At 42.0% G+C, this 24,731-nt stretch overlaps 2 protein-coding genes across 2 annotated transcripts; one reads left to right on the forward strand and one right to left on the reverse strand.

Annotated features, from left to right (window-relative positions):
* Window positions 1–4,931: 4,931 nt before the first annotated feature.
* On the reverse strand, window positions 4,932–5,879 carry LOC117250434 (olfactory receptor 2F1-like). Its single transcript, XM_033616478.2, has one exon. It carries the CDS (start codon window positions 5,877–5,879, stop codon window positions 4,932–4,934), a length of 948 nt encoding a protein of 315 aa, XP_033472369.2.
* Window positions 5,880–8,738: 2,859 nt separating this feature from the next.
* LOC117251649 (uncharacterized) lies at window positions 8,739–24,696 on the forward strand. The gene is made up of 24 exons (XM_078174214.1): window positions 8,739–8,812; window positions 9,895–10,169; window positions 10,416–10,547; window positions 12,196–12,342; window positions 12,909–13,080; window positions 13,717–13,868; window positions 13,995–14,205; window positions 14,510–14,595; window positions 14,947–15,148; window positions 16,631–16,774; window positions 17,412–17,570; window positions 18,030–18,152; window positions 18,233–18,307; window positions 18,769–18,848; window positions 19,128–19,203; window positions 19,285–19,498; window positions 20,835–20,939; window positions 21,040–21,211; window positions 21,430–21,586; window positions 21,701–22,086; window positions 22,303–22,514; window positions 22,628–22,800; window positions 23,345–23,564; window positions 24,331–24,696. The coding sequence occupies exons 2-24, from the start codon at window positions 10,059–10,061 to the stop codon at window positions 24,503–24,505; spliced, it is 3,684 nt and encodes a 1,227-aa protein (XP_078030340.1). The 5' UTR covers window positions 8,739–8,812; window positions 9,895–10,058; the 3' UTR covers window positions 24,506–24,696.
* Window positions 24,697–24,731: the final 35 nt, after the last annotated feature.

Here is a 24,731-nt window from a genome sequence, read left to right on the forward strand (position 1 = left end):
CTGCTCAGGAAAAAGACACAAGCAGCTTAAACAACAAATGAATTCAAGGTTATAGATTATAGAAAAGTATGGTTATTTTACCTGAAGACATTATATTATTAGTATATGTTATCATTTATCAAAGCACGTCCAGAAAACCTGTAGGTATAAACATCAGTTTTAAAAGAAGAAGATTAAATGCATGTTTGTGGGAGCCAGTTCCAAAGAGCTGTGTGATTTTGTGAACTGTGGGATTGTGATTTTTGATATACCATGTCTCCATATCGTCATATCACAGATCAAATTTAATAAATTGTCTAAGAGATGATCAACAGAAAACCTCCCCTCCTTACTGGGACAAACAGAGAGCTGCTGGACCTTTCATACATACCTTTCATACGAACAAACGTGACAAGCAAAATATTAAACCAATCAACACTGAGCTATGGTCTCTTGGAGAATGCCACGTGTATGCATGCGCAATGCATGTATGAGTGTAGCAAACACGGGTGTGCACAGACATTTTGAGGGGCTGTTGCTGTAAACTGAAACAAGGGCAAACTAAAAGTTATTAGCCCTATTTACACAAAGATTGTGTGATAGAGCTGCTTCAAAATACCTTCTTTAGACAGCCTTTGCTTTTTAATACAATACCAAACAATAGTGGCTAGGGATGGGCAACACAAGCAAAAACACTATTCGAAAATTGTGGCAAGTATTCAACAATTTTTCAAATAATCATTTGGTGGGTGATGTCGTCCTCTGCTCAGAGAAGCTGCTTCTTTTCCTAATTTGGGGACAAATCTGGCCGCTGTTCTTCTTCTATGAGTTAGCTGCTAAGTGCTTCTAGCTGATGTATAAATCTCCTGGGGGTTGGTCCCACACATAACACATTGTCAAAACGTCCCACTCGTCCCACACAGATGTCAACTAAATATCAGACAGAAAATATAGCTTGGGGCAAAACAGTTGTGCACAGCCTTATTTGGTTTGATACATTCCGCATTTGTCTTAAAATTCAAATAAAGTCATTGAAATATAGCTTTAGGGAATAGCATAGATATTGGGCTTTTAAGAAAGCATTCATTATTTAATTGTGGTTGTTATATATTCTTTATCCAGCTAGTTCTTATGAATGTGAATTCAGGGCATTGCTGAAATTTAAAAAGTGAATAAAAACAGTACTGATAAAAGTCAAGGACGCAATCAATTCAATTTTATTTATAAAGCCCAATATCACAAATCACAATTTGCCTCACAGGGCTTTACAGCATACGACATCCCTCTGTCCTTAGGACCCTTGCAGCGGATAAGGAAAAACTCCCCAAAAAACCCTTTAATGGGGGGAAAAAACGGTAGAAACCCCAGGAAGAGCAACTGAGAAGGGATCCCTCTTCCAGGACGGACAGACGTGCAATAGATGTTGTCCAGAACAGATCAGCATAATAAATTAACAGTAATCCATATGACACAATGAGACAGAAAGAGAGAGAGAGAGAGAGAGAGAGAGAGAGAGAGAGATGCAGGTAATGGCAGTAGCTTACAACAACATTATTGAAAGTAATAATATTATAGTTATAGTTCTGGCTACTGTGGTACAATATGTTAAAAGTATATATTAATATTTGGCAGTATACATGTGTGACAATAATCATATGTGTATAATAACAGTAGAAGTATGACTAATGACTAATGATGGCAGCAGCAGCGGGAGGCATCTGGCAGGACCACGGCAGCAACACAACCACACACGTCACGCTGTCCAGGCACCGCTGTGATATGAGTTAATCTGAGAGACAGTGGAGCACAAAGGCTCCGGAGAAGAAGCCGAGTTAGTGACATCCAGAATGGCCGAGTTAGCAAGATGCAGTAATAGGATACGAGAGAGAGAGAGAAGGAGAGAAGGTGCCCGGTGTATTACAGGGGGGTCCTCTGGCAGACTAGGCCTAAGTCAGCCTAACTAGGGGCTGGTACAAGGCAAGCCTGAGCCAGCCCTAACTATAAGCTTTATTAAGGAGGAATGTCTTAAGTCTAGTCTTAAATGTGGAGACGGTGTCTGCCTCCCGGACCGTAACAGGAAGATGATTCCACAGGAGAGGAGCCTGATAGCTGAAGGCTCTGGCTCCTGATCTACTTTTGGAGACTTTAGGGACCACGAGTAACCCTGCGTTCTCAGAGCGCAGTGTTCTGGTGGGATAATATGGCACTATGAGCTCTCTAAGATATGATGGAGCTTGACCATTTAGAGCTTTATAAGTTAACAGTAGGATTTTAAATTCAATTCTGGATTTTACAGGGAGCCAGTGCAGAGAAGCTAAAACAGGAGAAATATGATCTCGTTTCTAAGTTCCTGTTAGTACACGTGCTGCTGCATTCTGAATTAGCTGAAGAGTTTTTAAGGACTTACTAGAGCTACCTGATAATAGAGAGTTACAGCAATCCAGCCTTGAGGTAACAAAAGCGTGGACCAATTTTTCTGCATCTTTTCGGGTCAGGATAGGCCTAATTTTTGCAATATTACGCAGATGAAAAAATGCAGTCCGTGAGGTTTGTTTTAAATGAGAATTAAAAGACAAATCTTGATCAAATGTTACTCCGAGGTTTCTTACGGTAGTGCTAGAGGCCAGAGCAATGCCATCTAGAGAAACTATGTCATCAGATAAAGAGTCTCTGAGTTGTTTGGGGCCAAGAACAATAACTTCAGTTTTGTCTGAATTTAACATCAGGAAATTGGTGCTCATCCAGGTTTTTATGTCTTTAAGGCAGTTGTGGAGTTTAGTTAATTGATTACTTTCTTCTGGCTTCATTGATAAATACAACTGTGTATCATCCGCATAACAATGGAAATTTATAGAGTGATTTCTAATGATGTTACCTAAAGGAAGCATATATAGAGTAAATAGGATTGGTCCGAGCACAGAACCTTGCGGAACTCCAAAACAAACTTTGGTACGTAAGGATGATTCATTATGAACGTCAACAAACTGAAAACGATCAGATAAATAAGATTTAAACCAGCTTAGTGCAGAACCTTTTAGGCCAATTAAGTGATCCAGTCTCTGCAGTAGAATTTGATGGTCAATAGTGTCAAACGCCGCACTAAGATCTAATAAAACAAGTACAGAGACGAGTCCTTTGTCTGAAGCAATCAGAAGGTCATTTGTAATTTTAACTAGTGCTGTCTCAGTGCTATGATGCACTCTAAATCCTGACTGAAATTCCTCAAATAAATTATTATCATGGAGAAAATCACACAGCTGGTCTGCGACTACTTTCTCAAGGATCTTTGACATAAAGGGAAGATTAGATATTTGCCTATAGTTAGCTAACACCTCTGGATCCAGGGTGGGCTTTTTTAGTAGAGGTTTAATTACAGCTACCTTAAAAGACTGTGGTACATAGCCTGTTAATAAGGATATATTGATCATATCTAATATATGAGTGTTAACTAAAGGTAAGACCTCCTTAAGTAGCCTAGTTGGGATGGGGTCTAAGAGACACGTTGATGATTTAGATGAAGAAATTGCTGCGGTCAATTCTTGAAGAGAAATTGGGGAGAAGCAATCTAAATGTATATTAGGTCTTACAGCTGTGTTTGAGGTTAGATAGGTACTATCTGAGGACAGGAGGTCATGAATTTTGCCTCTAATAGTTAGAATTTTGTCATTAAAAAAGCTCATAAAATCATTACTGCTAAGGGCTAAAGGAATACAAGGCTCAATAGAGCTTTGACTCTCAGTCAGCCTGGCTACAGTGCTGAAAAGAAACCCGGGGTTGTTCTTATTGTCTTCTATTAATGCTGAGTAGTAGTTTGCTCTGGCATTGCGGAGGCCCCTCTTTTAAGTTTTGAGACTGTCTGCCCAGATTAAATGAGATTCTTCCAGTTTGGTTAGTCGCCAGTTCCTTTCAAACTTTCGCGATATTTGTTTTAACTTACGGGTTTGAGAGTTATACCAAGGAGCGAACTTTCTTTGCTTTGTTAACTTCTTTTTAAGAGGAGCTACAGAGTCGAGTGTTGTTCGCAGCGAGCCTACGGCGCTATCAACAAAATGATCAATTCGGGAGAGGTTAAAGTCGGTACGGGAAACCTCTGTTACTGAAGAACTTGGTATTGAATTTAACGACGGAGTAATCTTTTCCTTAAATTTTGCGACAGCGCTATCTGATAAACATCTAGTATAGTAACTGTTGCTGAGTGGCGTGTAATCGAGTAAAAAGAAATCAAAAGTAATCAGATAATGGTCCGATAGCGAGGGATTCTGTTGAAAGACTGTTAGGTTATCAATTTCAATTCTATACGTCAGAACTAGATCGAGGGCATGGTTAAAACAGTGAGTGGGTTCATGTACACCCTGACTGAAACCAATGGAGTCTAATAATGAGATAAACTCAGTAGCCAGGGAGTCATTATCAATGTCGACATGAATGCTAAAATCGCCTACAATAATAACTTTATCTGATTTAAGAACTAAACTGGATAAAAACTCTGAGAATTCAGATACAAATTCAGAATATGGGCCAGGAGCACGGTACACTATAACAAATAAAAGTGGCTGCGAGGTTTTCTAGGTCGGATGTAAAAGACTAAGAACGAGGCTTTCAAATGAATTAAAATCTAGTTTAGGTTTAGGGCTGATTAACAGACTAGAGTTAAAAATGGCTGCAACTCCCCCTCCTCGGCCGCTGCCTCGAGGAATGTGGGTATTATTATGACTGGGAGGAGTGGACTCATTTAGACTAACATATTCATCTTGACACAGCCAGGTTTCAGTGAGACTCAATATGATTATCTGATATTATAAAAAACATTTTTCTTGCTCTGAGTGATATTAATATACATCTTACAGACCGCCAACCCCAGAAGACTCAAGTTTTGTATTTAAAATGATGACATTTTTATGGTCACAGTCTAAACTATACTGTATTAGTTTCATTAATAATGAAGTTTAAAATTAAAATACTCTCCATGAAAAGCTAGAGCCCAACAAATGTTTACAAGCATGTCTGATTTGCGACAGTTTAAGGCCATACATGAGTGGATTTTGCAGAGGCTGAACAACCATTATATAGATATGAAAGAAAACACACAGCGGATATGGAACAGAGCGCACATCGAATCTCTGAGTGATCAAACTGTAAAAGCAGCCAAGGACAACACTGGTGATTGAAACAAAATGAGGAGTGCAGGTTTCCAGGGCTTTCATCCTGGTCTCTTTGGAACCTTTTAAACAAACAGACAGAATTTTTACATAAGTGTATGAGATATAACAGACAGGAGTAGCAACAGAGAAAATGAGGCCAAACACCAGGTCATGAATGAGTGACAATGTTCTGTTTGGTGAACAAGAGAGTTCAACTACAAGGTGGTGTACACAGAAAACTTTGTTGATAATAGTCCCACAGCGCTTTAAACGAGCAGTGAATGACAGTAAAACTCCAACCTCTATAAAAGTAGCCACCCAAATAACAAGAATGACCTTTTGTACAATTCTTTTAGTTATTATGACTTTGTAATGTAAAGGCTTACAAATACATACATATCTGTCATATGCCATCATTGTCAGAGTTCCAAATTCAATACCTATATACGAGTGAATGTTGAATATTTGAAGGAAGCAGTAAATGACTGAAATTTCATGAGTCTCTGACAAGAAATGTACCATCAAGCAGGGCAAAATAGACGTGCAGCCCCAGATTTCATTTGCAAACAAACAGCACAGGAATAGATACATGGGCTCATGCAGGTTTTTGTCCAGATAAATAATGACAATAAGAAAAGCGTTGGCAAAAATAACTGACATGTAAAATAACAATGCAACTGTGAAATACAGGTACTTTAAGCGTCCCATGTTACCATACATAGCCAGCACAAATGACATAATCTCTGTTGAGTTCTCCATCTGCTCAGGAAAAAGACACAAGCAGCTTAAACAACAAATGAATTCAAGGTTATAGATTATAGAAAAGTATGGTTATTTTACCTGAAGACATTATATTATTAGTAGATGTTATCATTTATCAAAGCACGTCCAAAAAACCTGTAGGTATAAACATCAATTATACCATATATTTTTTTCATATATAGATATATATACCATGTCTCCATATCATCATATCACAGATCAAATTAAACAAACAGTTTTAACGATGATCAACAGAAAACCTCCCCCCCCCTACTGACATTAACAAACAGTAACAGTTGGACCTTTTATACTGACGTTCTGGCAGTCAAACAAACATGACAAGCAGAATGTTAAACCAATCAACACTGAGCTATTCTTTTTTGTGGAATGTAGCATGTATGTGTGCGTAATGCATGTATGGGTGTAACAAGCACATGGGCGTGTACCAACGCATTCTCACGCCGACATCATATGTTGACGTTTGGTCATGAACTTTCCATGTCAACGTATGACGTGCATGAGTGAGGGTAGAATGGAGTGTGAGATGGATCGGCGGTTTAGCACGACGTCTGCAGTGATGCAGGCACTTAGCAAGACCATTGTGGAGAAGACTGAGCTGAGCCACAAGGCAAAGCTTTTGATTAACCGGATTAACCGGAGGAAAAAAAACAACAACAACAACAACAAGCTTTTCACATCAGTGGCGTGTCAAGGGACCATATTCAACTTATCTTGCATTGTAACATGCATTATGACAACTTAATAAGGTTTATGTTTGTTTATAAATGAAGTGGAGGAGCCTACAAGTGTTTTGTTTATTTGTCTCAGAGGCTTCAGAGGGACTCAGCAGCTCCGCTCCGCTCAGCTGTCTGCTGCTGCTGCGAGAGATCAAATTTCATTGGGGGCGGGGAAAAGTGCGAGGGAGTCTGCAGTCATTCAGTTTGTTGCCCTAGTAACCTGTTTCCACTGAAGAAGTTCCTGGTACTATTTGGGGGGCTGGAACTACTACAGGAACGTCCTCTCGCTCGGCCCTCTCAACCGCCAGCAGAGTCAGAGGAAGGTTCCTTGGTGTCCTTCTGCGTCGTCGTCTTCTTGTGTAACCTTGTGTGTATTGGTGGTTAATACAGCATTACCGCCACCTAGTGGATTGGAAGCGCATTACACCTATAATGGGCTTTTATTGGGAAAAATAGCTCAAATGTGACCCCCAGTGGTAAAATTAGGTACATAATTCGATATATCGGTTCGGTTAGATATTTGACTTTAAATCAAACCGGTTGGAAAATTTTCAAGCTGGCACAAGTCTAGTCCCAACACTCACCTATGGTCATGAAACAGCCCAAATTAGTTTCCTCCGTGGGGTGGCTGGGCTCAGCCTTAGAGATAGGGTAAGGAGATAAGGAGCTTGGACACCTGGAGGGAGCTCGGAGTAGAGCCGATGCTCCTTCATGGGGCATCTGGGCATCTAATCTGGGTGCCTCCTGTTAGAGGTGTTCGGGCACGTCCAACTGGTAACATGCTGGCCAGATTACATATCATCTTGTCTGGCCTGGGAAGGCCTCAAGGTCCCCCAGGAGGAGCTGGAAAGCGTTGCTGGGGAGAGGAGCGTCTGGAATACTTTGCTCAGCATGCTGCCCCCATAACCTGACTTTGGAAAAGCGGTTGAAAATGGATGAATGGATGGATGAATTAATCAACTGGATTGTTTTAACTATAGGATGCATTGATTTGATTGATTTATTTTAATGTGAAATGTAAAAACACACAAGGTTTCTCTGCTGCTTCGCATTGCCTCTGGTACTATGAGGTATTCATTTTATCATTTTTAAACAGATTGTAGTCGTGCTTTACACTGTTCTATATCGTTTTTACCTGTTGGAGGGCTGCAGATCTGCACATAGAGAGAAAAAAATAGACCAGCCGCATAAAAGTATCAGTATGCCAAGCTACAGTCGACTCAACTAGGCCATTTAATTGGACCACTGTCCCTGTCCTAGTATACAAGCATGGGAGAGCAATCAATTCACTGACCTAAATATGTCCGACTCCGCTACAGTGGGTGGCAGTATGCCCTCTTTCAGCTTGTTAGTATGGGACCTTCTTCCGGGTGACCAAACAATCAACAAACAAGTTAGCTACGAGTAGCTAGTGGCAAACTGGTACCATGGTGGACTACCCGAATGTACATGTACATTTTGTTCGTCCAAAAATGCACGGCTCTGGATGTAGATTTCGGCATGTTGTTACTGGCTTCTTCTTCGGTTACGCATTAAATGCTACTTGACTTCTGGGTCAAAGCCCACGTTGGACAGTGTGGAGCAAGCGCAGAGTGACTAGGCCAGTTTGGGTCTGTTTGAGCTTGCCACTACAGGCAAGCGTGGTTTCCGTGGTCAGAATAGCAGCTTAAGTTGATTACAATGAATGTGCTCTGCTGTGGGCATGCTGCAGTAGGTGTGTCGTGCAACATCTGTGTCCTTTGTTCTTCATTGCTAGTTATATAAAAATTCACCCCCTGTACAGTTGTCATGAATGTTGAAATTAGCTGTAAAGACAAAAACTGTTTTTTGTACCAGCCTGTAGGCATGTTTATTACTGCCAGCCTCAAGTGACCATTAGACGAACTGTACGTACACGCTGTGCCAGCGAACGAGTAGCAATAAACTACAAGTTATTGCACCATTAACAATGCCCTGCATAACCTGGGCTGGAGGCAACATATAAAAGCCTTATTTTCCTTTCTTTGTGTGTGTGTGTGTGTTTGTGTGTGTGTGTGTGTGTGTGTGTGTGTTTTCCAATGTCACTGCAGCCAAGGCAACAGAAACACAAAGTACAGACTCTGGACAACCTAGCAACAGGGACTGAACACACACACACACACACACACACACACACACACGCACAGAGGGCAGTCTTTTTGAGGGAGACAGCAGGTACGTCCAACGTTTTGTCTTTGAATGCTTGTTTCTGCTATAAAACATCAAACAAATCCAGAAGTTTTGACAAGCAGCTGATAAACTGACCGACACGAAATCTAAACCTTGACTCAGTAATTGACTTTTTTATTAAGGCAGTTATTTTCTGGAATATTTTCAAGGCTCTAATCCTAAATCTCCTCACTGTTTGTTACTTGTAATGTTGGTGATTGAGGAATTTAAGTTTATTCACACTGTCTGAATTGAGACTAGCTAAACTGAAAACTTGATTTGTGACTTTCACTGGAAGTTTGTCCCCTCAGCTTCATGTTCTAGCTGCGATACAGTACAGTATAGTTTCATGTCCCGGCTGCTGTGATTTATTTCCAGTTACTACAGTACTGTTCCTAATACAGCACAGTACAGTACAGTACAGTACAGTAGAGTATAGTGTAGTAGACTTGGTACAGAGCTAGGTCTAGTACTTGCAGCTACTGAGATATTTAACACAGCGTGACCTGGGTAATGTGCTGGCTTCGGTTGATGCCACAGCTTCCCTTCTGTCGTTTTGCAATCAGAAAATAACCTGCAGGCTGCAGTTGCAGGACAATCATCATATTTATTCATACAAGCATACATAAGTTTAAATAAATGTCAATTTCTTCATTTTTCATCCAAAAACCAAACACAACTTTCAGCATGTCAAACAATCTTCTGCGCCACAGTGGTCAAAAACTATTTGTCCTTCCGAGCACCACAGCCACCGAATAAAGGTCTATTCCAGAGATGCTGCCTGCTCTCCTCCCAGGGAAGCAGTCAGAGGGACTGTGGGGGGACTAGCAGCTAATTCTTCCCTCATCTGTCGTCTGATAAACAGAAAAAGAGAGCGAGGCAAGGAGGAGATCAGTGGATGAGCTGCGTGCAACTCAACAATGAAATAAGATTACATAAATCAACGTATGGGAAACACTGATTTACTGTATGGAGTGCATGCATATGCCCGTGGTCATCTAATGGGACGGGCTTAGGACATAGAGGTGACAGCTGTAGAAGGACAGTGTATTTTCATATGCTTATGATTTTTTTTGTTGCCTTTCCAGATTTGTGCCCACCCCAGCTTTAAAAGCTGTGAGTTCACCTGTGTATCAAAACCAGGGAAACAAATCTAAAACGTAACAGTCAAGTTTTATATTACCAAATCAAGTCAGTATCATCCAGATGTAACGCAATCATTGTTATCTTGCCTACCTCGGAACAAGACATCATGAAGGATTTGTCTCTGTCTCTGCTGAGTCGAGGGTGTGGTCGATTCATTTCATCTAACAGAAACACAGGGAGACAAGATGGACGGCTGGATGTCTGCTTCACACCGCAGGTACTCATACACCACAAAGGCTGTTGTGGTACAAATCCCAACATACTGGTATTAAAATACATTTACATGTTATATTGGTCAGACTGCCTGTTTGTCGCTGGTTTACTGTCTTTGTTATGGAATGTATCTGCGTTAAATTTTCTCACAATAATGTCAACAAACTAATTAACCAATGAATCTGTTTTTCAATCATTATTCAAACATTCCATGCCTCATAATCAATATTATCCATCAATCGATCAATAGGATTACTACATCTGGAAGTCCAAGGACTCTCTCCTGCGACTTTCTAACAGTGGACATCTGTTTGTGGAGGCAGAATCAGCCCTTCCAAAGACTTACAGCACTCGTAGGGGGCCACTTCTACTGTACTCACAGGTATCTGTGTGTGTCTGTGCAGGAAACTACACTCACTGTCATCATGTAACAACTTTGGTAAGGCACAGTTAAAGGGACAGTTCACCTCAAAATCAAAAATACATATGTTTTCTCTTACCTGCTGTTTATCAGTTTAGATTGTTTTGGAGTGAGTTGCTGAGTGTTTGAGATATCGACCGTAGAGATGTCTGCCTTCTCTCCAACACAATGGAACTAAGTGGCACTCGGCTCGTGGAGCTCAAAACACCTGAAAAATACATTTGAAAAACTCAACAGCAATGTCTCTCTGCAGAAATCATGAGCTGGTTATTCAAGATAATCCACAGACCTTGTTGTGAGCAGTTTCATGTAGGAACAGGGTTCCTGCGCAAGTATGGAAAGTATGGAAAAGTATGGAAATAAATTTGATCAATTTCCAGGTATTAAAAAGTATGGAAAATGAAAAAAGTATGGAAAAATATTTATGTTTCCAGACTATACCACTGTTCTAAAATACTGTTTTCTAAAATAGAAAATTAGGTATTTCCATAAATAATTTAATCAATTCGGATCGTGTTTTATGCTGGGCCAAGCACAGTTTGTGTGAGAGCAAACATCTCAGAAAACATACCACCCCTTGGGGCGTTGGTGGCTTAGTGGTAGAGCAGGTGCCCCATGTACAAGGCTGTTGCCGCAGCGGCCCAGGTTCGGCTCCAGCCTGTGGCCCTTTGCTGCATGTCACTCCCTCTCTCTCTCTCCCCCCCTCACGCTTGACTGTCCTGTCAAATAAATAAAATGCCCTTAAAGAAAAAAAAGAAAGCATACCGCCCCTTTTACCTGATTGACAAGTGGTATGTCCAGTCCACTGCCCCATGACCCTCCTCCAGCCCCCCAGGTATCAAGTTTCACCCCAACACTGCACCTTTGTTGTTGAAGTTTTTGGATGGATGGCTTGACAATACCGTATATAAATACTGGTTGGCCAAGGATTCCCAATTCACACACAGAGCTAGATGCAAGCTTTGTGTGAAATCGTTTGACATTGCCAACATGGAAGGCGATTCTAAGCCACATGAAAGGAAAAAACACCGACCTCTCGTTACTGCATCGCTTGCACCCAGAGTCCCAACCTTTTTGCCTCAGCCCAGACATTGAACTTACCTGAGTTTTTATTTGCATGCCGTTATGGTACTTGTCTACAATTGCCTATTAAGAATAATTAAATATGATGTGAAATATGATACACTGATATATTTACTCAGATGTCACATATTCTCTGGAAAAAAAAAACAAAAAACGCAGAGAAGTCTGGAAATTAGGGTATGGAAAAGTATGAAATTTTGAAATTCCAAATGTGTAGGAACCCTGTAGGAACTATTTTCTTTCTACTGAACTACACCCACCAACTGCCCGCAACAAGATCTATGGATTGTTGTTTTGAGCGCTACAAGCCAAGTGCCATCTAGTTCCAGTATATTTGAGAGAAGACAGACATCTCTATGGCTGATATCTCCAACACTTGGCACCTTTCACCAAAACAATCTAGATTTTATAAGTAGCACTGTAAGTAAGTAGAAAAATATGTATTATTGATCTGGGGGTGAACTGTACCTTCAATAAGACAAAAACAAAGAGTTCTGTTTTCAGGTTGACCTTCTTGTGTCACCAGGACCTGGTTACTGTAGAAACCAGTGGTAACTCAGAGGCCAGAGACAGGAAGCAGCGTGTTGCTGGGAGCTATACTCGACAAGTGAAACAGCAGCTGAGCACCCTCAAGGAGCTAACAGCCTCCATTATGGGCTACAGTAACACTCAGGTATGGACCAGAATAACCTCTGTAGGCATACTACATGTGTTTGTATGTATGCATGTTGTGTGTGTATGATGTTCATGTAGACCTTGTCCTACATTAAAAGATTTGTCTGCATGTATTAAGACGATTGCTGCTGATAATAATGGCTCAGGCTGAGAATCCTTCCACACCAGCAGTGTGCTAACCAAACCTTTAATTGGATGATTATGTTGCTTTATGTCTTAAGGATTTAAAAATTGATATTTGTGAGGCTATAAAATGTCAGGGCTGTGTATCTGTCAGCTTTGGCTGGACTTCTTCTGCCTTTTTGTGGCCATTAATCAATTCCCTCCATCCATCCATCTTCATCCCCTTTATCCAGGACCGGATAAGCAACTCTTTCCAGCTCCTCCTTTGGGATGCAGAGGCTTTCCCAGACCAGATGAGACATACAGTCCCTCCAGCATGTTCTGGGTCTACCCCGGGGCCTCCTACCTCTTAGACCCAGAACATGCTGGAGGGATTTTCAGGGGGTATGAGGTATGGGGATTAATCGATTCATGGAAGTCTAATGTTTGTCTTCCCTCTAGCTCACCTCCTCCGAACTCGGTCCACTCTTCCTTCCTCCTGTTCATCTCCCTCCTGCTCCAGACCCTCAGCGACCCAGTCCTCTGCCCCTTCAGACCACACAAGAGCAGCCCAGTCCTGAGCTGCTTGTACAGTTGAACCCCCAGTTGCTTCCTGCAGAGAGAAACTCTGAAGGTGAGGGTGCTTTCACACCTGCCCTGTTTGGTTCGGTTCAAACTAACTCCACTTCGTTTGCCCCCTAAGTGCCGTTTGTTTGGGCAGGTGTGAACACAGCAGTCGCACTCGGGTGATCACCAAAACAACCAGACTGAGACCTTCTTGAACAGGTGGTCTCAGTCCGGTTACAAACGACTCTGGTGCGGTTCGTTTGTGGCTGGAACATGTTCTGATCTTGATCTGAACCAACTGCAGTCACATGACACATTGTTTGGGTTAAACATGAGCATGTTACAGTCCTGGAGGATTATTAATGTGCACCTCCTCCTGTACTGCCTTAATATGCACATTCAGCACATCCAATGCATCAAAACATTGTTTTCTAGTTGGAGCCGCGCCTCGTTTTCAAACTGTATGGTTTGACTAAAATGAACAATGACAGCAATATAGTCCACGATGAGCAGCGCTAAAATCAACCTGCGTAGTTGTCCCTCCATTGTGACATTAGAAAGTGTCACATTTATCTTGCAAGTCCTGCTTTGCTTCTCATTGAAGTAAAACAAACCAAGAGGAAGAATGCGACCACGTCAACTCTCCCAAACCCAGTGAAAGCCACCCAGTATGATTAGATCCTAACATTAATCTTCTCTGCAGATAAAGAGGAGGAGCAGAGCAGCAGGAAGAGGGTCAGGCTGGATCTGTTCCTCCAGATACCTAGCGCCCTTAGGACTCCAACTCCAAAGATGGATCCCCAGCCCTGGGTACACTATGTAGCAACGACCCCTGAAGAACCAGAAGTAACTCAGGTGCATGCTAATGATGAAAGTCACATCTAGAGACATATATTAATGCTTCTTTCTCTTTGGAAATGTATGTGAATCGTTTTGATTTTGTTTAATTTATTGGCTGATTGTCTTTCTTACCACCTTCAGGCTTATATAGATATGAGTCTGCAGCAAACTGAAAGTTTGCTGCATTCTGAAACAAGTCACCAAAGTTCAGGAGGGGAGGTCAGTTCACCAAACATGAGCCAGGTCTGTGATGTGGCAGATGATCAAGGCTGTACCATTCAAGATAGTGGAATGACCAGCGACGAAGGCAAAGTTGGAAGATCGATAAGTGGGATCGGACATGAGAAGATAGGTGTGATTATGAGCTGTCATAATACCAGAAATTGATGTCCCGAGTTAAAGCTGTAATGTCTAATGAATGTAAGTCAGCAAGATTGCCTGAAATGCAAATTATCTTCGTGTACTCGCCTTCCTCTCCGGTATATCAATTAGATACTCAGCCTAATTGCCAGAAGAGAATTGGGTTGAAAAACTGCATTTTCCTGACTGTTCCCTCGTCAGACCTTGTGGAGCAAACACCAAACCTTTACCTCATACAAGTCCTCGAAGGTATATGTTGATAACCATGATGCTCTGATGGCCTCCCCCACACACAGGCTTCCTTCCTCCTCTTCCTCCAGAGGGACATTCAGTGTGTAATGGACCTTGCTGGGAGAAGACAGACAGGGTAAAGATAGACAGGGTAAGACTGTCAGGAGTAACAGTGGTGCAAAGATGAACATTTGTTCAAATTTTACTGTTCACCACAATAGAATATAACCACTGACAGTAGCTCGGAGCTCGTCTTGATCATTGTTTGTCTCTTCGTAGTTGTTTTGTGTCTTTATGTAACTGTTTGTGTCTCTTTGCGACTCTTGGCTCTTCTTGTTAGTCATTTTGTGTCTCTTTGTAGTGGCTTGATTTCCATTGAGAAATGATCAAAATCCTTTCAAATAGAGGCTCCAGTCCAGGGGGCTCCTGTCCCCTTGGGCCCTTGGGCCTCTGCCCTATAGGCCCATTCAGTAATCCATCCCTGTTCTGTTGATTATTTCAGCTGAGATTGGCGAGCCCCAGCAGTGATGAATACCATGCACCGTGCCTACCTCCCATAGAAGAGAGTCATGCTGTCGTCCCTGGCCAGACGATCCAGGGTCAGACCCAGGAAGATGCCCAACCAGGAAAAGTTGGGTTCCAACCCCAGGAAAATCTGAGTAGAGTCCATCTGAAGCCTCTGTTTCTTCCTCTGCTGTTTCCTGGTAAGGGCGGTAACAAAGACACTCACAGAGTAACACAGACTGACTCTGTGACTACTGTCACAGTGGTGTGACACCCTATCCAGAGTGTATCCCGCCTCTCACCCCAAGTAGGCTCCAGCCTGCCAGTCGCCCTGAATAGCAGCGGCGGTTATAGATAATACATAGATGGATGCTTGTTTCAGAGGTGGTACTGATGCAGCTTAGAATGAGAGGGAAATGTCAGAATGCTAAATTAAGAAACGGGGTGATTTAGTCTGTTATTGGCATAATGTTATAGTTTTAATGTGTGGTTTAATGTTTTGTTGTGAAATGTAATTTCAAATATTCCCATCTAACATAATTATTAAACGGCATTTCGATCAAGTGTCAGGTCAGATATGTACTCCATATTACCTCTTTTACTCTTGATCCTAAATGGGTCATAAGCAAACCAGTGGGATCAAGTTATTGTTTTCCAAGTCACAAGTATATTTCAAGTCTTTGCACTCAAGTCCCAAGTTCTAAACTTTGAGTTTCAAGCCCTCAACAAGTCCTAATATGCTGCTCACCAAATGTAAAGACATTTTAACAACAGAATAAAAATATGTTAAACTGAAAAATCATGAATGTTTTTTAAAAATATTTATTTATTTGTTAAAAAAAGTTTGTTGGGAGTTGTTGCATCTCCATCTGTAATTTTCCACCCGCATGTTTTGCATACTGCAATTTGTTTTATGTTGACCACTACATAGCTTTTGTGGAGGAAACATCTTTGGTGTAATTTTTTTCAGCTAGTGTTCAGTAAGGTAACGTTAGTTCTCCGTGGTTCTCTCCCCAGATTGATTGGATGCTGTCAGATTGTTTCAGACAAAGTGGATCGGGATTAAACGTCAACTTGCTGGGAATAAACAGCATTAACGTTATTTGATTAAGGGAAATAAATTAATTTTTGGCACTTTTTTAATGACATAATTTTTAGTCTTTGGGCCTGGAGAAACTACCAAGTATTTTCAAGTCCAAGTGAAGTCACGAGTCACTGGTGTTAAAGTCCAAGTCGAGTTGCAAATCTTTTTTGCTTTTGTCAAGTTAAGTCTAAAATCATCAAATTTATTATTTAATTCTGTCTCAAGTCCAAGTCATGTGACTGGAGTCCACAGCTCTGCAGCAAACCTACATTAGCTTTATCAGTAATGCTGGCTTGTTCAGGTAGCTATGCAGCAGTTACACCTGCAGTTAGTGGGTGAAATATTTAGTGACAACTAATCTTTCCATGTGTGTGGTGGGACCTAACCCATTTTAATTTAGTAATGTGTAAATTTCTACACTTGTGAACACTTGGCGAACTTTGCAGTTTTAAAGACGCGATTGCTTGCCATTACGAACACAGAGCCTGTGAAACATTGAAATTTTCTGATATTACTTAATTCTAAAATGATAACTTAAACGACTTACCTATGTAAAGATGCTGGGTTACTCTCTGACTCTTCTCCCTCTGTCTTTCAGAAAAGATAGGTGAGAAGCAAAAAGGAGGAGGAGAAAAAACAGAGATTCACTACTTCAAAAAAGAGACAGTAGGACGAGGTGAAGCAGGAGGAGGAAGGCTACCCTCTGAGAAAGGCTCTGTGATTCTGCTGGAGCCAGGAGAAGGTACAGCACACACACTTTACAAGCCTATTGTAGATTTAAATGATAAATTCAGCCTGATGGATGATTCTACAGATCCTAGAGTTCACGGACTGGTTGCACAAAACACCTTACATTTTCTCCTAAAGTATGACACCTAAGGCTTAATTTCTCCTTAGCTGAGGGACTTACACAGTTGCACAGAATCCCTTAAAAGGTTTACTTTGTTAAGGAAAAACATGAACTCATTTATGTCTCAACTGATGATGTGTGCAAGTGTAATTCTGCCCAGAAAACCCCTAAATGTTGAAGCTATCATCTCAACAGCAACACCACATTATTACTTGTTCTTTTTTCTCAACTCCAAGTTCAAAAGCACCATGCCCTATCAATACTAGACAATTTAAAGTATACAATACGGCACTTACCATATACAATCAAGAATTGTCCCAGTTTTTTGTGTTAGTTCTTTTTCCAGTCAAGTTTTTTTGGATACTCATTTTTTTTTTTTTATAACTATTCATACCTCTTTGTGTGTCCGCATGTTGTTTGTTTTGTAGCTCATGTGTGACTTGGCTGCTGAATATTTTCTGCACATTTTCAGTATGTTCTTTGTGTCCATCACACTGTTGACATTCTTACACTGTGTCCTCTCCTTCAGAGCCTCCTCCTCCAGTAGGAGTGTTGGGTTGTGTTGCAGGACGGAAAGGCCCGGGCAAGCAGAGCTCTTTGGCCTTCTTACAGAACCTCCAGGATCCCAGTGAGTCCGGTGAAGCTAACAGAGGCGTAGTTAGGGGCATTCTTCCTCTGGAGCTGAGAGGTAAGGGGAGCTACTTTGTAATGATTCAGCTTTCAAAGGAACTCCACCGTCTCCTCTGTATGTGTTTCTGTTCTATTGTGAATCGTTGAACTGTCATGAGAACACAATCAGCCACATGCAAGAACCACTCCCACCAACAAATCTGAATGATTTAAAGTAATAATCTCAAAGATTTTCATTTGAATAAATATCTGATAAGGGGGAACTCCAGTATTTTTCAACTTGGACCTTGTTTCCCCCCATATTTTTGTGCCAAAGTGACTCGTGGAATCAGCATTTTTTGAAATTGGTCCAGTATTGCGAGAGAGGGCTGCAGCGACAGCGGTACTAGAATAGCAATAGGAAAAGAATTAAATAGAAATTCATTAATTCAGTGTGTGAAAAATTATCCTGTTACACTTTGATTTACCTGTCAAGGGGTCCATGTCTCTGTTCCTAAAAGTTGTTGTGTGTTGTCAGATTTGCAGAACGGCAGACCTGTTGGCAGCCTCATCTTGGGTCCTGATGGGGAGATCATTCAACTGTCATTGTACGACAACAGCCAGGACCCATCTCAGGGTGACGACGACACACAGGGGCAAGGTACACTCAGTGGGCCTTCAGGTGGAAACCTTCATGTTCAGGGAATCTCAAATCTATAAGTCACTCTTTCTGTCTCGCAGCTCTCCAGGTTTTGTCTGCAGAAGGAGAGGAGTTGCCCTGGGTCATTGTGCTGCAGCCTGAACATGCACATACAGGTCTGCACGCACAAATGTACATTCTTGTGGTCATTTGTAGAGTTGGTGGGGCAGGTGCAGTATGCATTGCTCTTTGATGCTCTTCAGGGGTGTTCTTCTTTATGTGTTAAAGCCAATTTGACAAGTTCTCAATGTTTTTTTAGTAGACATAGGTTCTTTATATTTGTTGTACCTATAGTTGTTTGCTCAGTATTACCTTCCCTTTACCTTTCCCTTTGTATTTTGTTAGGTAGGTCTCGGAACATTTTTTAGACAGAAGACATGTCACAGTACCATTCTCATTGTTGCGATGCAGTCAAGACACCTGTGATTTATCAGCTTGGTCTGCTTGTGTTTTTGTCCAACTGTTAGCCTCGCAGTTTCCTTCTGTCTTGAGTTATTTTTGCTGTCATAAATTCATCATGTCAAAATTCTCTACCCAGACTGTTTGTTCCCTGCTCTGACAACTGCCTGCTCATTAGGTATGTGTGCAGAAGGAGAGATGCAGCTGAACACAGACATTCCTGTGGATGGCATCCAGCACCATCAGTCTATGCACAAGGTGAATTATTGTTTTCTGACTGACATTTAGATTGATAAAAAACACTACACGTAAGAGGAAAAATATGTTTTTTGATGTGGGGGTGAATTGTCTCTTTAACATGGCTCTTGTATTCCAAGTTTTGCTATCATGCTGACTGATCACAGTGTCTGCAGTTATACTCCTAAACAAAACAAACGCAAGAATCCAAGATGTGATTTACTATTTAGACACTGAGCATCTACACAACAGTGTGTACACAATATAGCATCTAACTATTTGTTGACTTTTTCAATTCAGTTCTCCAACCAGCTCCTAGATCTTCACACATCGACAGAAACGAATGCACGCTCAGTCAGCAGCCACACAGACGCAGGTAAAACTCTGCTCCTGTTTTTTTAAATAAATTATTTAAATTTCAAGTAATTCTATCCAAACTTTATGTTTGCTGTTTCAGCCGCTGGGACCAAAAAAAAAACAAAGGGTGCAGATGCAGTGGGAGAAAATTGGAGAAAGAATGCTAAAAACAAGGTTAGGTTGCCTCCACTGAGGGAGCGGGTAGGGAAGGAGGAGCCAAGAGGAGGCAACACTGAGGCAGAGGAGGAAGATGAAGAGGAAGAGCCAGACAGTACAGGACAGAAAGGTCATTTGTCTGGATCACATCAGCTAAGGTTGGTGTAATTCATATTACATTTGATGTCTTTTTGTCAATCAAAAGAGCTGCATTTGATATTCAGATATTCATTAATATAGCAGCAAACTGCTATTTGCCATATAAAGATACAGTGGAGTATCCTGAGCAGATAATGAAGTCACACTCCCTCTGTGTGTGTCCTAACTCAAGCTTCTCTGTTCTTTGTTGTGGCTGACGGTCTGGCTGCATGTACATGTGAGTGCATGTAATTATCTGTGGATGTATACCACTGGCTAGCTAAACACTGACACTCTGCACTGCAGTCATACAGCAGTTACCACTGATAATGCAGCCCCAACCCACGGCATCGTCACAGAAGCATAGCGCCCACTCTCCAGTGTTGCCAAATGAGTAATTAGCACTGGCTTCAAAAGCTGCTAAAAGTCACCAGATGGTGGCGTCATGCATGCATTTTCATATTGGTGACATCATCACGCATTCATTTGGGATAACGGAAGCATTCTACAAATTTGCTGAATTATATTCAATAGAAATCTGAAAAGTTGTTAAATCTATCGAGAAAGCAGCCACCCTCCAGTTTGCAAGATTTTGTTTCCAAGGATGGCAAAGTCATGACTTGCTCTACTCTCCTTCCGGTTAATTTGGGTTTGGGAGATTGGATAGGGTTATGTTAAGAATTTCAGGGCGAGCCAATCAGAGGGAGGGTAAGTTAGAGGAGGGCGGGTCATCATCCTAGGAAAAAGTAACTCATGGTACCCCCTAGGGTTGCCCCCTAATAGTCAACCAAATCTTAGTCAACCATAAAGGTCATTAGTCGGCAAGATTATACTGATCGCTTGGTCACTGCAAAAAAAAACAAACCATAAAATAAACATGAAACTCTATTAGGAGCTGCCCTTTGTCAAAATAAACCAAAACCTGTATGACTGGACCATGTGGGAATTTAATATTGAAAGGACAGACACAGGAAGTGTCCACGCTCAGCAGTCAGACAGGAGTCAGGTTAATTTCCAGGGCTGGTACCTGCGGTTATTCTACAGGCTAGTTAATAACATGTCGGGCAGGAAATCCAAAGTGTGCTCCATCAGCACCGTTGCAGTTGTCAGCACTGATCACACTGCTAGCACCATTAGCTTCTTGCCACCGCCTCAGTCAGCGCCACGTTAAGAGCTGTGTGCAGGCAGTCCCGCCCCAGACTAGATAGATACATATGCTTTGAATGTCATGTACAGCTTCTGTCAAGCTGCAGACATATGTATGAGATTTCCCAGAAAACCTGCAAAGTTTTCTAGATATTCGTCAGTAGCAAAAGACTGAGAGAAGCTGCAGTTTAAAGATGATGTATCGTGCAGCCAGCAGAGCATCAGCCTGGGTGAAGCAACAACAGATGAAACTGTGGACCAAAGGAGGAAGAATACTAAGAGGAAGGATGCTGAGGACGCTGCAACAACCACAGGGTGAATGAGGAATACTCACAAACTCCTATGAGATTAAAGACAAGATTAATGTCTTTAACACACTGAGTTGCACACTTACACACACATTTTCTTTATTTAGGAAACGGGAGATGAAAACAGTTAAAAGTCCCTCATCAGATGGACAGAAGACATCAATGACGAGGAGGGAAGGAAGAGGGCAGAGGCAAAACACAGGAAGTGATGCTCAGTCAATCAGGCACCAGAAACAAGAAGCAGCAGAGACTCAGGACCGTTCTGCTCTCCCTCCTGTGGTGAATATTAATCGACTGATTGATTTACTGATGACATTTGCACAGCTGTAGCTGCTGCTTTGAATCAGTTTGAGTAAACTAACATGTTTACAAAGTACGTAAAAGATTGTTAAATGTGTTAAATGCACAACAAGAAAATAGGAACACCTGTATCTATTCTAAAGCAAAGCATTACATCAGATTACACTCAGGTTTACAATTACTTTTCTGTCTTTCAGAAAAAGAAGATGACAGACAGGGAAGGAAAAAGAGGAGACCTGAGGATGAAAGAGGAGAGAGAAGAGCAAGAAGAAGTGGTGAGGGCGAAGGAAAAGTCTGCTGGGAGGAGGAGGAGGAGGAAGAGAGGAGGGCTGGAACATAAAGAGTTAGATAATGGTAAGATATTACAAACAATCCAAAATAAGGTAAAGGGCACATTATGAGAGGATTTGTTTGAGATTGTCTCCCAACAACTCATTTTAACGTGTGTCATGTCTTTTCTTGTCACAGAGAACCATAAAGATCCTCTGGAGAAGGAAGAGGCGGAGATCAAACCAGAAATGGAAGAGGAGTCTCACCTAAAATCTACCAAAAGGCCCTCTGCATCACAAAGACACAATGACAAAACAAAGACATATTCAGAGGAGGACATGGACCCTGAGCGTCTTTCCACCAATGCTGACAAACACGGCAGCATCCGATCAATGAGCTCGCTCAGATCCGCTGCTGCTTCATTCAACCAGAGGAGCTCGAGGAGGTCTGCTGCCTCCTCTTCCTGTGACGGGGCAGCGCTGGCCAGTGCCATGGGTCTCACTTCATCACATGGCCGCCTGTCGTCATGTTCAACTGTTATGGTGCTGGAGGAACAGCTGATGCTGAACCCAGTAAAGCCAGAGGTTCGTAAAAAGGACACCAACTCACCAGAATAAATGTTACTTAGGTACCAGATACACCAGGCCAGCACTGAGTGGCTCTGAAACAACTTCTACCCTCAGGTCACAAGGATGCTGAATGAGGACACTGACAGGATTAGATTTCAGTTGAGTTGTATCTCGTATGATTTCATGTGGCAAATAAAAGTATTTGATTGTTTATGTGTTTGTGTGTTTTAGTCCACCAGGCCCAGAAAGAGTCACGAGGAGGAGCAGGCGGAGGCTGCTGCTCTGCGTCTGGCCCAGCGAGCAGAGAGACGGAGGCAGGAGGTGGAGAGGAAGAGGAGAGAGCGGGAGGAAGAGGAGAGGCAGCAGCAGGAGAGGGAGCAGACAGAAGAGAGGATGAAGGGCGAGCTGGAGGAGGAGAGGAGGAAGAGAGCCGAGGAGCTCAGGTCCTACTTTTTTAAAAATTCACAGCGTAAAGGACAGGGTCACAGTTTTTTCAAGTCAGGTGTCCAAATGAAAATTGAAACAACACTGAATAAATATTCTTCTCTGTCTCCAGACTGAAGAAGCTGGCAGAGGAGGAGGAGAGGAGGAAGCGTGAGAAAGAGAAGGAGGAGCAAGCGAGACGGGAACAGGTGCAAAGAGAAAGAGAGAGGAGGAGGCAGGAGGAGAGGAGGCGGCAGATGGAGCGACTCCAGAAGATGAGGGAGGAGGAGGAGCAGAGGAGGAAAGGTGAGTGCCAGAGGAGTGAAGAAGAAGGAGTGAGAGCGAGGAGGAAAAGACAGAACACTATGTTCAGTATAAATAAACAATAAGACATGATGAAATACATAACTACCCATGTGACCAGTCTCCCCTCATTCTGAGGCTATAGTTAACAGTAACATCAGCACACTCCATCATATTATCGAATACAGTTTAATCTGCAAATTGCTTGGACCGTGCGCTGACAACATACAGACATTGGTAATGATCTGACTCCCCTACGAAGAACAGTAAAGGTTACAGCCCGTCATGAAGAATGATATGAAGGGTTGCCACTTTGTCACCCTGTCAATCTCCTTATCCCGCCATTCCTGAGTGAGTTCGACCCCCGTTTCTTTGGCCTTTGGCTCCTTCTGTCTGAAACATAGACTCTTCATTTAAAAAGTGAGAGCAGTAAATCTACCTTCATTATCATTTTTAAACTGCTGAGGTGTGTGGGGCTCATTGAAGGGCTAAAAAAGTTAACTGGCAGTAATTTAATGTCCTGGAAATTATGTTCTGTCCCCTCCAGCTGAACTAGAGCGTCTGCGCCTGGAAGAGGAGAGGAGGCAGGAGGAGGAGAACAAGAAGCTGCAGGAGATGGATGAGGACGAGAGGATAGAGTACCTCTGCAGGAAGAAGCAGGAGGAGGAGAACAGGAGGAGGGAAGAGGAGGAGCGTAAGAGGAGAGAAGAGGAGGCTGCCTTGCAGGCTGCAGAGGAGGCCAGGCTGCAGGCTGAGCTACTCGCCAGGTACATATACTCTATAGGCCGTATTTAAACGATCTACAGTATAGCTCATGGTCTAAAGTGCTTTTGGAGAGTGTTCAACTCCACTCCACTCCACAATTGAACAGGCAACAACACATCCTCACTTCAACCATGTCACATATCAATGTTTGGTCATTCCATGTTGTCCACATATGACATGTTGGTTGTTGACATTCTAGGACGCCATGTCAAGTTCTGCCTGTTACATGCATTCTCTTCTTTCAAAATACAGTTCTGTTTTCACAGGAAATGTACCGTTTCCATACAGTCTCTTTCAAAATAAACGCACTACATCGCTAAAACAACACGTTTTTTTTCCTTCAACAACAAACACATATGGTTGGGTTTAGGAAAAAAGAACAATCGCTTTCTGCTGCCTCAAAATAGCGATACACCTACAATGCACCTGACCTCACCTCATTTTCAGACCTAAACGCCCATGGAAACACAGAAGGGCGCAAGTACATTTGCTACTTACACTGCATCAGTCTGAAATTAGTAATGACAGGTGTGCCACGCTGTGTGCCACTTTGCACCATTTTCCTGTTTACTTAAACTGGGGCTATTATAAACCCATAGCATCAGAAGTATTAAACCTTTTATTCTCTTGCAATGCATGTATGTTGTCGAGCAGTATTTTTTGAATTCCCTTTGATTTACATATCTGAAAGGAGGAAGGCTCCAGCAAGTTAAATTGTCCAGCTCTGTCTCTCTTTGTGTCTCTCTCTCTCATACTGTCCTCATACAGACAGATGGCGCTGTTGCAGCAGCAGTTGGCTTTTAAGAGGGGTCTTAAGTTGGAGGCTGGAGGTCTGGAGAAAACTCAGGGCATCTCCAGACCCTGGATCTACTCTTATTTCACTTTGTTACAGCTGCTGGGTCTAAATCCAACCAAAGGTGAGACCATGACCTCTGACCTTTAACCTACAACTGAGACCATGATGGACAAATGAAAACTTTTTTTTTTTGACAAAATAGTTCAGTACAGAAGCCCTGAGAGTTAAGGTGAAAAAAGAGGGCAAAACCTAAGTTTATCTCCTACGTATAAAAAAAGAACATTCTCTGATGTCCAAACCACCTGCTTATTTTTTCCCTTTGTTTATATAAAAGACAAAAGTTTTAAATCATGTTGTCCTTGTATTATTCACT

This window comes from Epinephelus lanceolatus, chromosome 14 (genome assembly GCF_041903045.1).
Source record: "Epinephelus lanceolatus isolate andai-2023 chromosome 14, ASM4190304v1, whole genome shotgun sequence".
NCBI classification, from domain to species: Eukaryota; Metazoa; Chordata; class Actinopteri; order Perciformes; family Serranidae; genus Epinephelus; species Epinephelus lanceolatus.